Genomic DNA, 15,522 nt, shown 5'->3' with positions numbered 1-15,522 from the left:
GAGTGAAATTCCTTTAAATACATAAATAAAGCGGACATTATTTAAATTTCTCACAGGCATATAAAAAAAAGCCCTAGAACAACATCCAGAGACACTCGATTTAGAAATAAAACAATCCAACAAATGAGAATGTATTGATGTTACTGAGAAGCATGATGTGTGATTATATAAAAGAAACAGAAAGACAACTACATGCAAAGAGAAATTGAAGACAAATCCAACAAATTAAATGAAAGACTGGGAAGACTAGTACTAAATTAAATTGAATGAATGGAAAGACCAGAATTTACTTGACTTTTGAATACCAAAGACTCCACAACACCAACAATATATTGCATACTGAAGATAAATAAAGAAAGGCAACAATCACCAGGGAGATCAATTGTCTCAGGCAATGGATTGTTGTTTGAAAATACAGGCAAAGTATATTAGCATTTTCCTAGCAACTTCTGTGAAGAATATAAGTTCTTATCTTAGAGATACCACAGTTTTATTGTTACAATTACAATTACAGATTGTTCTTTGCAGAGATTTGTACATGTTCTTCATAATGGACATTGTATCACTCCATGTTTGTATTGACCAAGAGACAGGAATAAAAGCATGCAAAGAAAAATGGACTCTCAGGAGCGCTATAAAATGGTAATTGAAATGTTGGAGATTTGTCTGAAAAATAATACCCTTGTTTAAGTCACCAGCTGTGAAGCAATTTATGAAAGGGCTGTAACACGCCTTTTCCTCTTCTACTTCACTTGTACCTCAATGGCATCTTAATCTAACTCTTACTAGTCAGATGTACAGTCTGTTTTAGCTGCTTCGAAGCTGTCCCTTGTTGTTCCTTACAATCAGGACTGTGTTCCTCATTGCCATTATCTCAGTAAGGCATCTGAGTGAACTTCAGACTTTTTGTGCCACTCCACCTTACATCTGCTTCTTCCCAGACATACTGGTCCTGCTGACATGGGCATCCTTCCTGCCGAAAGTTGTGACATTATTCCAGGTAGATCGAACCATCAACCCTGCTGGCATTCTATGCTGCACCCCACCCTTTCAAGGAGGAGACACTTCATTGTTTGGACCCCAAGAGAGCACCAAGTTTTTACTTAGATGCCATCAAAGACCACCAGGTGGACAATCAGCTTTTTGTGGGGGGCTCTGAAATTAAAAAATGCAAGGCGGTGCATAAGAGAGCCATCTCCAGCTGATTCGTACTCTGCATTAAGATTAAGATTATGCACTGGCCAAAAAAACCTCTGAAAGGACTGCAAGATTATTTTACCAGAGCTAAAACTTCTACCACTGTGTTGGCATCGGGGGGTCACTGTCATAGACATTTGCCAGGTGGCTATGTGGTCTTCCCTCCATATGTTCATGAACCATTGTTGCCTGGACAGTAAGGTTCACTGAGAGGGGGGGGTGGGGGGGGTTTCACCCGCTCTGTCATGTGGAACTTTCTGATTTGTGAATCTGTGACTGAGTCTAGTCAATTGCTCTGTTATCTATTCAAAAGTTATTAAGTCTGAAGCCAGAAGTCTCAATCAGAAGAAAAAGTTACTTACTTTTGGTAAGGCTCTTTCTGGTAAAGACTCTATTTGCTGCAGATTCCTCTCTGGCCCTCCCACCATGCCCTTTCTGTGATTGGACTCTATTCATTAATAAGATCCAAAAGTCAATTAATCTGCACACTGTTTATAAAGTTGCTTTTTTGGACCTATGTCATGGAAGTGACACACGTTATTTTCCAGAGCTGAACGGTGTCAGTGTGAAGCTGCAAGGTGCCACCTTCTGGCATGCAGGGGTAATGTTGAAAAGTTTCTGTATCCAGGCTGATGCCTGAGAAATATAAAGGTGAGGAATCTGTGGCTTGATGGAGTATCCAACAGAAAGAGTGCTACCAAAGGTAAGTAACTTGTCTATTTAGACAAAAGCATATTTATTGTTTCCATTTGTATTCTTCTAGTTTATCATGCATATGTGGTTAAATGGGTGTGTGTTTTATTGTGGTTGTATCAGAGGGTAAATGAAAGAATGAGTCAGAGCATTCAAGTAGGGTGTCTTGTTGGTTGTCTAAACCCATCAATGACCCAAATGGCACTATTTACTGCAGTATATCTATAGGAAATACTTTCAGATTTACAGATTTGATTCCATCAAGATGGCATTTCGGTGTGTGCGACCTTTGTCATAAAATCTGAATATTAACACTATATTTATTCATTAGAACACTGTGGGAAACACCAGTTTATTACTAGGGAGTTTACTGACAGACTGTTGTAGGTGTTAGAAGTACGTGTTTCACTTCTCATGTCAGAATGTTTTACTGAAATGGATGAGAAAGATAGTTGAAAACCCATAGAAAATGTGTCCTCATTTTAGCTTTCTAGAGCATTGACCATAAGTTTTAAGACTAAATAAACCCCACATTGTCTTCATGTCTAAAGAAAATGATTCAAAATGACTTAAGGTGTGCCTCAGTTGTGTTATAAAAACAGGATGTTAGCTGTCTGATTCTTATTTAGACAACCCTGGGAAGCTGCAGTTAATCAATATAGATTTAACTGACAGGTTGATACTGGTGCAAAACTACATGTTTCAGTCTGCATGTCAGAATTTTTAAATACAATGAAAAGAAAGATTTTTGAGAACGCATAGAAAATATGTCCTCATTTCAGCTTTCTGGTGCAATGAACATAATTTCTGAGACAAAACAAATCCCCTCAAATTCTTTATTTCTTTGCTTCAAGATGGCTTCAGGTTTACACTTCTGTCATAAATGCAAAATGTTAGCATTCTAGTTGTTCTTCAGAACACATTGGGAGGCTGGAGTCTCTGTTTGAAAGTACATGTTTTACTCAGAATGTCAGACTTTATACTCAAATGGCTGAGGAGGATTCTGGGTACTTACATAAAATATTGTCTCATTTTAGCCTCTGGAGCACCTTAGTACACATCACAATTCCTTAAATTAGTATGACACCACCAACAAAATATTTATTTTGTGACTGAAATCTGTTATCACCCTTTATATGTGCTCCTCTATGTGACCCTCGTAGGCAGGCTTTCTTTGCAATACATTTCAAATGGGGTTATGTCCCCCAGTCCTGTAACGGCTGCCACTACATTTTCATCCATTTTGTGTCCAGATAATGGGGGACACCTCCTCCCCATATGCCCATTGCGGTCAGGGTATGCACACCATACCCCTTATATATATTTATTTAATTTTCAGGACCCAAGCACCATGTCTGTGAGTCCTGTAAAAGCTGCCACAACATTATGATCAGGTTGTGACCAGCTAACCAGGATTCATTAGTCCCCTTTAAAGTGGCCAATCTGAGCATATCCGAACACCAACAGTCCATATTTGCCTATTTTTTTAACCCCTTCATGACTACTTCATGCACCCCTTACTTTTCTTTTAACAACGAAAAATGGATTTTCATTAAATCACAACAAGTGTGCTTTCTTAGTAAAGTTCTAACTTTTTTGCTAAATTTGGTGCAATTCAGTTCAGCCATTATTTCTGCATCACTTCCCCAAATTTCCTTTGGCGAATAACATGGATAACAAATGTTTTGGGGATCTCCTTTTTTCTTGTCTCCTGCTTGATGGATCGATGCTAATCTTACCACGAAGGAGCTGAGATGAATGAAACCTTTTTGGGAAAGATTATGAAGATTCGTCAAACGGAGCAAGCATTATTGCAAAACAAAAAAAGGCTGTCTTCAAGGAAACTCTGACCTAAATCTAAATGCAGAGCCAGCTGCCACAATACTATAGTCGAAGTAATTCAAATTTGAGTCCCATGAGGTGTTAATTTTAATTCCATGCCTCCATTATTTTCTTTGGAAGTATGTTGAAGTACCTGTGAGTGGCATGTGTGATGATTGACATACTCCAAGTCTGGACTAGAGTACATTTACATCTGTTATGACACATTTAGGCTGTAGTACCTTTAGAAGTGTAATTTGTTAATAACAGTTATCTTACTCTTTTGTGGGTGTGTGTTTGTATTAGCATGTCTCTTCCTGATGCCCTCCATAAATTTCATTGAACTGCTCCCATTTAGTAGTAAGTATTTACCATTTTCTAGCCATTGCCCTTGGTCCCTCCCATGTTTGCTATGAAAATGTGTGTGAAAATATCTCTGCACAGAAATGTTAGGAGAGAAAGAGGTCTCCACCCACAGGTTTGTAAATAGCATGATTAACTGTTGTACTACTTTGCATACTACAGAATTCATTTTGTAAAAAAGGCCTATAGATTTTGATCTAATCGATAGAATGCAAATTTGCCACTTTTTGAAATTCACAAATATTTCCAGAAATCTGCACCGCAAGTGCCACTGGGTTTCCATGACGATTCCCAATAACTCACATGCTTTTTACATTGGAAAACTACACAGCACATAGAGAATTGGTTCCTCACAAAAGCACATTTTTTTCAATTTTTTGTTCCCCAGAGGTATATTTTTTCCCAAGGAGTAAACTCTTTGCCGACACCTGCTGGTGTTTCATTCCCACTCAACCCTGGAAAGGATATTTATGCCATCACTGTGAAATAATTCAACCCTTTCTAGGAAAGGACAAGGACAGGAGTTTGTGAATGCCCACAAATGTAAATGTTTTGGCCATTCACAAACAACTTGAGGTACCCAAAAATACGTACATTCTCTCTTCTCAAGTGGGATCAATGAGTTTGGGGACCGTGTGTGTTCCTGGCAGACATAACTAAGGAGAATTTTGTCATACATCTATGTTTACGACTGTATTTACATTGGTAAAAATGCCTCTTTGGAATTTCTTAACACCAGCCTTTATTTTTTTTAGCTGTGTTTTATGTTTTTTGTAGTAGGTGTAAACACCTCATCTTCATAAGATGATGATGGGGGAAACAATAAATTATCTTTTCATTGATGACTTTCTGATGGTTGATTAAATTTGTCTAGAAATGCTGATGCAGAAATTAAAAATGAGGAGCCTACTGAATGTTTGAAGTAGAATGTGCTAAATACATGCTTTAGTCTATTTCTGAATTTAACTTTCTCTTAATCTCTATACTTTAGTTTTCTTTGCTTTTATATTTTTCTGCGTTTTCTTCTTACTATTAGATTTTGGCCAATCCTGTTGTTGTTCATCTAATAACTCTTTGTCATGATTGTTGGGTGAGCTACTAGTAGCTTGTGAAGGTCTTCAAACCCAGCTTTAGTGGTTTAGTGACAAATTCTATGCTAATTCCTCTGCTGGATTTAAGCTAGCCTGGTTGATGAGGGGTGATGCCCGAAACCGGTCCCATGATGCTTGTTTCCAGTCCAGGGAGGACCTGGCTTGGCAGTTCAGGCCAGACTGTTCCCATGAGGCACAGGGTCAAGACTGAGTTGGCATGGTGAGCCAAAGAATGATGGATTTTCATTTAACCCAGATCATTTGACTGGAGGTGAATGTTTGATTTGCTCTGCATTCTGTCGATCATCTGTGTGACTTTTGCTTTCTCGCCCTAAGTGTGCTGGGTATGCCCAGACGTGGGTCCAGTACTCACTGTGCCACTGGATTCAAGCAAGCTTGGCTGATGAGGAGTGATGCCCCAAAACCGGTCACAGGATGCTTGTTTCCGGTCCAGGGAGGACCTGGCTTGGCTGTTTGAGCTGGACTGTTCCAATGAGTCACAGGGTCAAGACTGATTTGCATATGGCTGGGTCTAAACTTGGGTGGCATGGTGAGCCAAAGAATGATTGATATAACCCAGATCTTTTGACTGGGGGGTAAATGTTTGATTTGCTCTGCATTCCGTCCATCATCTGTGTGTCTTTTAAATCCATGCTAAGGCATTGGAGATTATGGAAGAACCAGGGAAATGAGCTTTATTATATGACAAAAATATGGGTACCAAAAAAATGAGGAGATGGTTGCAATAACTTACCTGTGGATATCGGTACAGTCCTAATATTCGTGCCATGACCACTGAACTAGTAGATATTGCATCTCCGATGATGCCTGCAAGAGGGTGGCTTTTCCAATGCTTGTAGTTAGGGATTGGTTCATCCTGCCCTGTAAGCATCCATAGGGACCCCTCAAGCAGTCGTTGCATGACCATGCAGGAGTCATGGATCTGGAAGCCCAGGGTGATGTTGGGCAAGAGAACAGGGTTTCTGTTAATCTCTTCAATGGTGAATACCATGGCTTGCAGCCACTGGAAAGTTTCAAATACAAACCTAGAACAGACAAAGTGATACAATGTGAAATTCACATTTATTTGGCTGTTGACAAATATGTAAAGTTTAACAATAAGATCTTCTTAGGGTGAAATAAACCTTTGCCAAAGACCATTTATTAGAGCAATGGAATACCTGATGAGGCCCTGCTATTGCATCACTATGTTTACCTAAGACAACACTTCACCTGTGGGCTGATACAGCTGTGTAATATATTCTGTATATCACCTAACTGTGCTCCACTATACACTGTCTGGACTATTTCATCATTATTTCAAAACTCATTGGCATTACTGTATTGCAACCCAACCCGAACCATAAACATTTAGTTAACCTTTGAGAAGTACATATACAATAACACCCAGAGCACTCCAGAGTCTTTATAAGGTCTGCAAATTAGAAGCAGGTCAATTTATTGTCAATAATTCAATGGTCCAACTTTGTTTGCACATTAGAAGACAGCCGACACGTGTTTCGTCTTTAAACAACTTTTTCAAGGCTGAATAATATCTAACTAACTGCAGTAAACAGGTCCACAAGGGTCCAGTAAGTAAGGTTAACAAGCTGCCAGGACAACTGCATTGTTACATGATTGTTGACTACAGCAAGGGACCTTGATAAGCCTGCCTGTGTTTGTCTTCAAAGTGTAGCTAGTACAGCTATGTGGAGCTTAAAATGCTGACTACAGTGAGGGATCTTGATAAGTCCATATAATGTATGTTGTACACCACTATAATAGCATGGTGTCATTTTAGCCTATTGAGCACTATTGACGTTAATTTGTTGGACCTATGTCTCTTTCCTTGGTCAAGTGCAGAATATCCGTATACCACTACCACCAATTTTGTTTTCATACTTTGAGAACTGTCTGCTCTTCTAATAGTTGTCTAGCGCACAGGTCCACAAACCAAGCACCAGTTCTGAAGTACCGCACAATGACTGGATTTAGATCTTGTTAACTCCATTGAGTTTCTACTGACTTCTGCTTCTTTGTCTTCGAGCTGAGGTCATGTGAAGTTTATTTGAGCTCACTGATGCTGGAATTATTTCAAATAATAAATCACAGTAACACTGAATCCAAGAGACACCAGAAGAGAAGGAAATAGCCACAGCGCAAGAAAAACTAGTGTGGGCAATTTTCCAAGCTGACTGTTGCCAATATTGGGAAGTGAGTTTTTTTAATCTAAAATTAACTATCTTCAAGAAACTATGACGTCAAAAAGCACCTCACACTCTGCCAATGCTTTTAGCAATACATTCCATTCCCTATGTCCCTTCCTATGTCCAACTTGAGCACATACTGCTATTGTAAGGTCAGAATCAATAGAATGAAGTCATTGTGCCAATATCACTAATGTTACGCCATTTTAGATCTGTTATGCAGATTATGACCCCTAAGAAACTTTAGTCCACAAAGGAATAGAAGCATATAATGGTAATGGTGACATGACAATGAATTGAGCGTATTACAGCAGGTATTGGGGATGAGTAACAAGACTTAAAGTGATGGAAATGGATTAGAAGATGCTGGAGGAAATTAGATAAAATCTTCCCCTGTAAAGAAATGCCTCTTTTTGCATGAACATCCCAAAGTCTTTGACTGATGTTGCTGGGTTGTCGACTCTGCAAGTGCACTTTGGTCTGCTAACCAGACCTCAGTGTCATTGTTCCAGCTCCTTACAATATGTATGTTGAATTGGCTACCCACAATTGGCATAAACTGACTTACCTATAAATCCCTAGTATCTGGTACCAAGGTTACTTAGGGAATGTAATACCGAGTGTCCGCCAGGGATGCAGCACTGCTTGTGCCACCCTATATATGTGATGAAGTAAGAAATGGCTTCCTGCCTGCCATTTCAGCCAGTAAGAGCAGTTTCATACTGCTAGTTCAACTTTACCTTTTAAACCAATGTCAAAGCCCCCACTTCCCTTAACAATATATCCAAGTCTCTCGTAAGGAAGGCCTATAGAGCCCTGTGGCAGGGAGCTGTGTATTAATAAGTAGGACATATACTGTTTATATGTCCTGACTGCAAAACTTCCAACTTGTCATTTTTGCTGTGGAAACGTTAGTTGCCCCATTGGCTAACATTGAGTTACTGGCTGACCACTGAGCCCAGCTAACTTCTGAATGGCACTATGAAAATGGAACTAGAAGGTATCAAATTAATTGTGGCATTAGATCTGTCTTAATATCCAAGTGGACTTTAATGTCACTTTTATGGAAAAGCAAATTTTAGTATGTTGCCACTTTGTAACCCAGGGTGTCCAGTGGCCGGACACGGGTGCTGGGCACCAGCCAGCCCCCTGCCCTCCTAGGGAGTAGTGTGAATGACTCCCAGGCTGAGGAACAATAGCAGTTTACTACAGAGGGAGGTGTTACTTGCCCTTGCAGGTAGCCACTCAGTGTTGGCCCAAAAGGTGAGCTTCAAAGACAACGCCACCTTTGGTGAGCAAGAGGGAATCACACTCCTGAAGGGTTGCCCCTTTGTTCACGAAGACAGGCTGGCGCAGGAACAGAGAGGCGAGGCCAGGGCCCAAACTAGTTTTCCCATGGGCATTTATCCCATAGGTACCTACACCTCTAAGGTGGGCTACCAAGCTCCTAACATCCAAGAAAATGTCCCAACATCTTAGAAGTGGATGCTGGGATTTCTAGATGCTACACATAGCTGGAATTCTGCACAATGCAGGAGGGATCCTAGTAGCCCATTGACTAGTGACCACATCATCCCCCATGGCCCTTTATGGGCATAGATATGGCACTCCTGGCACCCTGAACCTCATATCACACCAGAACTGGAGAAAGAACCAAAGAAGGACTGCCCTGCTGACCCCTGGATCTGGCAAGAAAGGCTGCACTGTATGCTGGACTGCACCTGTTTCACCTTGGGCTAGCAAAGTGAGGAATGTGCCTGTGACAACAGGCTTGAGTGAACAATTGCCACTCTAGAGCCCCAGGACAAAGAAATGACACCACGGTTCAGTTTACTGACCCCCTGATACCAGCATTAGGGCCATCAAAGCTGGAGGATCCCCATTTGGCAAGTTGGTAGCCACATTCCCAAAATTGGCAACCCGCCGCTGGGCACCCGAGAGACCTATCCTTAATGGCAGAAAGTTGTATGCCAGTATGTATTGTGAGTCTGGGTTGTTCACCCCCTAAGGGACGCAAGCCTGCACCAAAGGATATTGGTAGACCCACTGTGTACAGAGACCGGTAGCCCAGCAGCAGCTGACCTTCTTCTGAGTTAAAGACGACTTCAAGGGACTTCGACCTCTCTTGCTAAAGTCACCCCGCCTCCTTTGTGGACTGCACAGCACCCAGAACACCCTGCATCCCAAGCATCAGGACCACTCAATTAAGGTCTACAGCTGTTTTGATAAAAAGTGTGGAAGTAGACTTGAGACTACTTTGACGACCAGTTAAATGTACAAACACTCGTTAGAGGCCCCTTCTTCCTACCGGATTTAGTCACCTCACTTGGGCCGGAGTAGTCTAACACAACTCTTTCAAACTTCTCAAGTTTCTAAACTTTATGGTTACCAATGCTCATTTGTGCTTTGGACTAACAAGCTGAGATTTATGTTTGGCTTTAAAATCCATATCTCTCCTCTGCTGGATTTTGCTCATCTTAGTGTTTAAAAATTCATAAAAATATAATCAATTTTAATAAGTTGATTTTCGATTTATTTTGTGTTGATTGACTTTTTTATTTTGTTGTTTGGTGTTTTAAAATGCTTTATACTAATTCATATGTTTAAGTCTTGCTGCTCAGTGCTGTGGCACCCAGGGTTAAGCTACAGATTTTGCAAACAAGACTGACTGGATCCAAGACAGTTGTGCGAGTGTATTATCCAGTAAGGTTGCACAACCATCCCATATAATACACCACAATACTCATATTCCTCAAGTAAAATTATTGGAAGTGTTGGTGAATCTTAACTAAGGGTATGCAAACATGACCCTTATTAAAGACTTACCTGTTTGGGGTGTTTCAGACTTTTCCTCCATGTATGTACTTGTGTAATTTTATCTCACAAACTGGTAATGATTAGGAAAGCCATTATTTCCTTGCACGTGCTTAAATGTGTGTGGTGTTTTCTCACAAGTTCAACACAGTGGCCCTGATTCACAAGGAGCCTCAGCACTCATGGTGGAGGCCACACAGACGTGGAGGATTCTCCGCACTCTGGGCAGAATCTCTGTAATGAGTATTCTCATTGCCGGGTTTCCGCCCTGAGTGCGGAGAGCCCCCCGCGACTGCGGGGTCTACGCCAAGAGTGCCAAGACCCTTTGTGAATCAGGCCCGGATTTTCTTGAAACTTTGATACTGAATGAATGTTGGTGATATTTTTTCACAACAACTCAGGAGCAAATAGGTGCATATTTTATTCATGCCAGGATCTGTGCGAACTATGTATTCTAATCATAGTATCTTTAAAAATTACAAGAAGCTTCTGACAAAAAATGTTTTCACAATATTTGGAGGACAACCTAATTTCCTTGTTCACATTGAACTTTTCAATTCAAATTGCATGTATCTCTAATCACTCTTTTGTTTTCAATTACTTTTTTTATCTTGTTTTTCAATTCATTTCCAAATCGATCAGATAGGACTAAGACACACGGAAGGCTGTTCGAAAGGCCCCAAGTAAGCCCTATAAGGGATGAAACGCATTGGCTGGGTCTGTTTTAAGTGTTATGGAATTGGATACTTAATAAAAACAACTTAATGGAAAAAGACGCCAACGTCTGGAAATTAAGAGAAGAATGAGATATGGAAAGTAATTGAAAACAAAAGAGTGATTGCAGATACATGCAATTCGAATTGGAAAGTTTAAAGTGACCAAGGAAATTAGGTTGCCCTCCTAATATTGTGAAAACACTTACCAAGGATTGAGTTTTGTGGGCAGTCAGAACTCAAGAAGTGGGCATAAGACAACTATAATATTGAGACATTTGACCGGTGCTGTCCAGAAACACCACTGCTGGCTATCTTCTGACAATAAATATTTTAAACTTTGCATAGCTCTGCTCGAGTCAGCTGGAGACATGTTGATTCTTATGTGAAATGGGCATTTCCCTTCTGCTGAGAGGTGATCATTGCAGTGACTCCTTGTCTTGGAATGAAGAAACCTGTGAGCTACCAAACACCAGGCGAAGTGCAATATGTCTTTCAAGTGGCGCTTTTTGATGGAATTGTTCTAGGGCTCCATAAAGCCATAATTTCCGAGTAGTAAAGTTCCCAAGTTCACTATTGACTTTTGCTGAAGATTTTCCCCCTCACAAAAAAGTAGAGTTTGCAGAATGTATCCCCTCCACAGTACGTACTTTGAATGAGAGTTTTCACATGGGAGGTTATTTTTCTTTATATTAACCAAATTTATGAAGTTGTTTTAAAAAAAATCCTTGATGTTGATGAAAGCCAACTTCCCAAGGTTCACACAGTCCTCTTGATTTCTGACCGGCAGAGTCTGCTTGCCTGCATAGTTTCCCAACAAGATCTCCTTTGCAGTTCTGCTAAATCAGCACCAATCCGGCCTGTAGCACATCTGGGAGACTCTTGCTCTGGACTCCCCACGTTTCTATGGTTACATGCCTATTCTGGCCGGTTGGACCTACCTATTGCTTATACTACGACCCACACCGGGCTCTGCTAATGTACCTCGACTCCCCTTCTTCACCAGCAGCCGCGGCTGCAATTCAAAGAATGGTTTGAATAGCAATTTCCCGAACCATGTTAGATGGGCTGCGAGACATTGAACCTGAAACAGTCCTGCTGAGTAAGTGCCACATTATCGCTTCCCTTGGGTGCACCTCTTTGTCAGAAAGCAAGGTGAGAGAATTCCAGTGAATTTCTGCCTCCAGAGGAAACAATCTTCGGCAATGCAGTGTCATGGACTGGAAATGATTTGTTGATGTTATCTGGGGCAGTGCACACTGTCCTGAGGATACATGTTCTCTGTGTGTGACGTAATAAGGAGTCGAGCTGCTACAGTCTGCACTCATTGTAACAGTTTGGGTTATAATTCTTTGTGGACCAAATCCTAGACATGTGTACAACTTGAATTGCCCTGAATTATCTGTAATTCTAATACAGGTAAAATTGCAATACTAATATATATATATATATTTTTATTATTTTTGTGTCAAATGCAGACATACTTACGTTTGACATGTGGTAACTGCAGGCTCCTGGCTGAAGTTGAGAGGCTGGTACTCCCTGGCATCATGGATGGCGAAGACTCCACCGACAAGAATGTCTCCATCCCTTGAGAAACCGCTGACAGTAGCTCTTTGAAGCCTACACATGGGCGCTGTAAGTCGGGCCACACTCCATGGCATCAGCAGGTAGATTATCGAGTAGAATACTGTACTCTGGCAGAGATGAATTTGTGGAAACAGCCTCAGTGGCCGAAAGCAGCAGGGCGGAAGACATGCTGCGCCCATCCAACACCTGTAGAATGCAGTCTGAGCCCCACGCTTCCCTGGCCGATGGTCTGCAGTGATTAAATCTGGATTTCTGTAAATTCATCAAGAAATAGAAGAGTTACATTGCAGTAAAGAGATGACATATTGGAGATGGGTGTAAACAACAAGAACGTAAAGGCTCCACCACTTGGGACATGTAACTCACATAATTGGAGAAGAACTGGAGGGGGGCACGTGACACTGGCGGCTGCTGATTTGCTGTGCATGCATCAAGGGTCATTCTCTCGGTGCAATGCAGTTGGCGGTCCCGCCTGGTGCTTCTTTTGAGGAGGAGCCATGGGCAGCTACAAGCAGTGAGGCCCTGGCCAGGAGAAGGAGAGGGGGCTCGGTGGTGCCTGAGAGACTAGACAGGCCTTACAGGGCAGAGTCCATGGGGGCAAGAGCAGGTCGGGCCCTCGCTTAAGGGAGGCTACAAGAAGCACAAGCAATAGTTGTGGCAGTCCAGCTGTGCCCACAGTGCCAGCAGCTAGGGGACAGCATGGTGCTGCTGGCCAGGCGGTTGTAGAGAGGGCCGACCTTGCCTCAAGAAGATGGACTGTCATTGGCAAGTGGAGAGGAAGGTTCAAGGGCACTGGGTCGCTTCAAAGAGACTCAAGAGAAGCACGGAGAGACAGTGGCAGCAGCAAACAGGAAGCGGATCAGGGGTCCAGTAACGTTGCATGGGCCAAAGAGATGCCAAGGGACTGAACAGCAGAACTGGAAAAGAACTTAGGGGTGAATAGGAAGTCATCAGTGAGTTGAGGCAGTCGTAAAAGAAAAAGGCTACGTCAGCAACTTTACGCAAAAGTGGGGTGTGGAGATGTGTTGCTTCACTGGTGGCCATTCCGTGGAAATAAATGAGGGGAAAGCAATGAGCAGCATCGGCAGGACCCCGGAGTGGAGCAGAACACAGGCCAGCAAGCTAGATAGAGCTCAGTGAGGCGGGTCGAAGCAATCAAGGGGTCAATGACTGCAGATGTAAGACAAAAACCAAAGGAAATGATGGATGGAGTGTTGAACATTGCAAGCACTCACCCCCAGTCAACTGATCTGGGTTTAATCCATCACCGTTCTTCAGCCCACTCTGCCACCCCAGTTCAGACATGGCCATATGCAAATCAGTCTAACCCTGTGCCTCATGGGAACAGTCCAGCCCGAACTGCCAAGCCATGTCTTTCCTGGACCGGAAACAAGCTTCCTAGGACCGGTTTCTGGCTTTTCAGCCATCTTCAGCCACGCATGCTTGAATCCAGTGGCAAAGGGAGCAAGGGACTCACGTCTGAGCATACCCTGCCAACTTATGGCAAACAAAGCAAAAACCAAAGGAAATGATGGACGGAGTGTTGAACATTGCAAGCACTCACCCCCAGTCAACTGATCTGGGTTTAATCCATCACCGTTCTTTAGCCCACTCTGCCACCCCAGTTCAGACATGGCCATATGCAAATCAGTCTGACCCTGTACCTCATGGGAACAGTCCAGCCCGAACTGCCAAGCCAAGTCTTTCCTGGACCGGAAACAAGCTTCCTAGGACCGGTTTCTGGCTTTTCAGCCATCTTCAGCCACGCATGCTTGAATCCAGTGGCAAAGGGAGCAAGGGACTCACGTCTGAGCATACCCTGCCAACTTATGGCAAACAAAGCAAAAACCAAAGGAAATGATGGACGGAGTGTTGAACATTGCAAGCACTCACCCCCAGTCAACTGATCTGGGTTTAATCCATCACCGTTCTTTAGCCCACTCTGCCACCCCAGTTTGGTCATGGCCATATGCAAATCAGTCTGACCCTGTGCCTCATGGGAACAGTCCAGCCCGAACTGCCAAGCCATGTCTTTCCTGGACCGGAAACAAGCTTCCTAGGACCGGTTTCTGGCATTTCAGCCTTCTTCAGCCAGGCTTGCTTGAATCCAGTGACAAAGTGAGCAAGGGACTCACGTCTGAGCATACCCTGCCAACTTATGGCGAACAAAGCAAAAACCAAAGGAAATGATGGACGGAGTGTTGAACATTGCAAGCACTCACCCCCAGTCAACTGATCTGGGTTTAATCCATCACCGTTCTTTAGCCCACTCTGCCACCCCAGTTCAGACATGGCCATATGCAAATCAGTCTGACCCTGTGCCTCATGGGAACAGTCCAGCCCGAACTGCCAAGCCATGTCTTTCCTGGACCGGAAACAAGCTTCCTAGGACCGGTTTCTGGCTTTTCAGCCGTCTTCAGCCAGGCTTGCTTGAATCCAGTGGCAAAGTGAGCAAGGGACTCACGTCTGAGCATACCCTGCCAACTTATGGTGAACAAAGCAAAAACCAAAGGAAATGATGGACGGAGAGTTGAACATTGCAAGCACTCACCCCCAGTCAACTGACCTGGATTTAATCCATCACCGTTCTGATGGATTAAACCCAGATCAGTTGACTGGGGGTGAGTGCTTGCAATGTTCAACACTCCGTCCATCATTTCCTTTGGTTTTTGCAGATGTAAGACCCCAGGATGCACAGGAGTCAAGGCAGAAACGACCAAGATGGTCAGGCAGATGGGGTGTCTCGAGGACTAGATACAGATGTGAGCATGAAGGTGATTGGTTGGATGTTTGGGGGCATGAGGGGACACAGCAGGTGAGGAGGAGATGGGAGGTTTCTCCATGCCAAAGAGTTGGAGAACATATGATCTCCATGAACCAGGGTGCAGGAGGTGAATCAGACAGAACAGAGGTGAGAGACAGGGAGAGGGTTAACACATGGGATAGCACAACTGAGAAGAACAGTGCTGCAGGCTGGGAGACAGTGGTGGAGGCGACATAACCAGAGGTTGGAAAGGGGAAGAAGGACTGGAA

The 15,522-nt window shown here is 42.9% G+C and overlaps 1 protein-coding gene across 1 annotated transcript in view; it reads right to left on the bottom strand.

Annotated features, from left to right (window-relative positions):
• Positions 1-12,530, bottom strand: part of LOC146782741 (extracellular calcium-sensing receptor-like) — a 107,521-nt gene extending 94,991 nt beyond the window's left edge. Inside the window, exons 1-2 of the mRNA XM_085637220.1 lie at positions 12,388-12,530; positions 5,920-6,211 (exon numbers count right to left, since the gene is read on the bottom strand). Of these exons, the coding sequence (XP_085493346.1) occupies positions 5,920-6,211; positions 12,388-12,530 (435 nt within the window). The remainder of the gene's footprint in view (positions 1-5,919; positions 6,212-12,387) is intronic.
• Between the last annotated feature and the right edge of the window lie 2,992 nt (positions 12,531-15,522).

This window comes from Triturus cristatus, chromosome 12, assembly GCF_964204655.1.
Source record: "Triturus cristatus chromosome 12, aTriCri1.1, whole genome shotgun sequence".
NCBI classification, from domain to species: domain Eukaryota; kingdom Metazoa; phylum Chordata; class Amphibia; order Caudata; family Salamandridae; genus Triturus; species Triturus cristatus.
The sequence above is the reverse complement of the archived record's forward strand: the minus strand, read 5'-3'. Positions and strand labels throughout refer to the sequence as shown.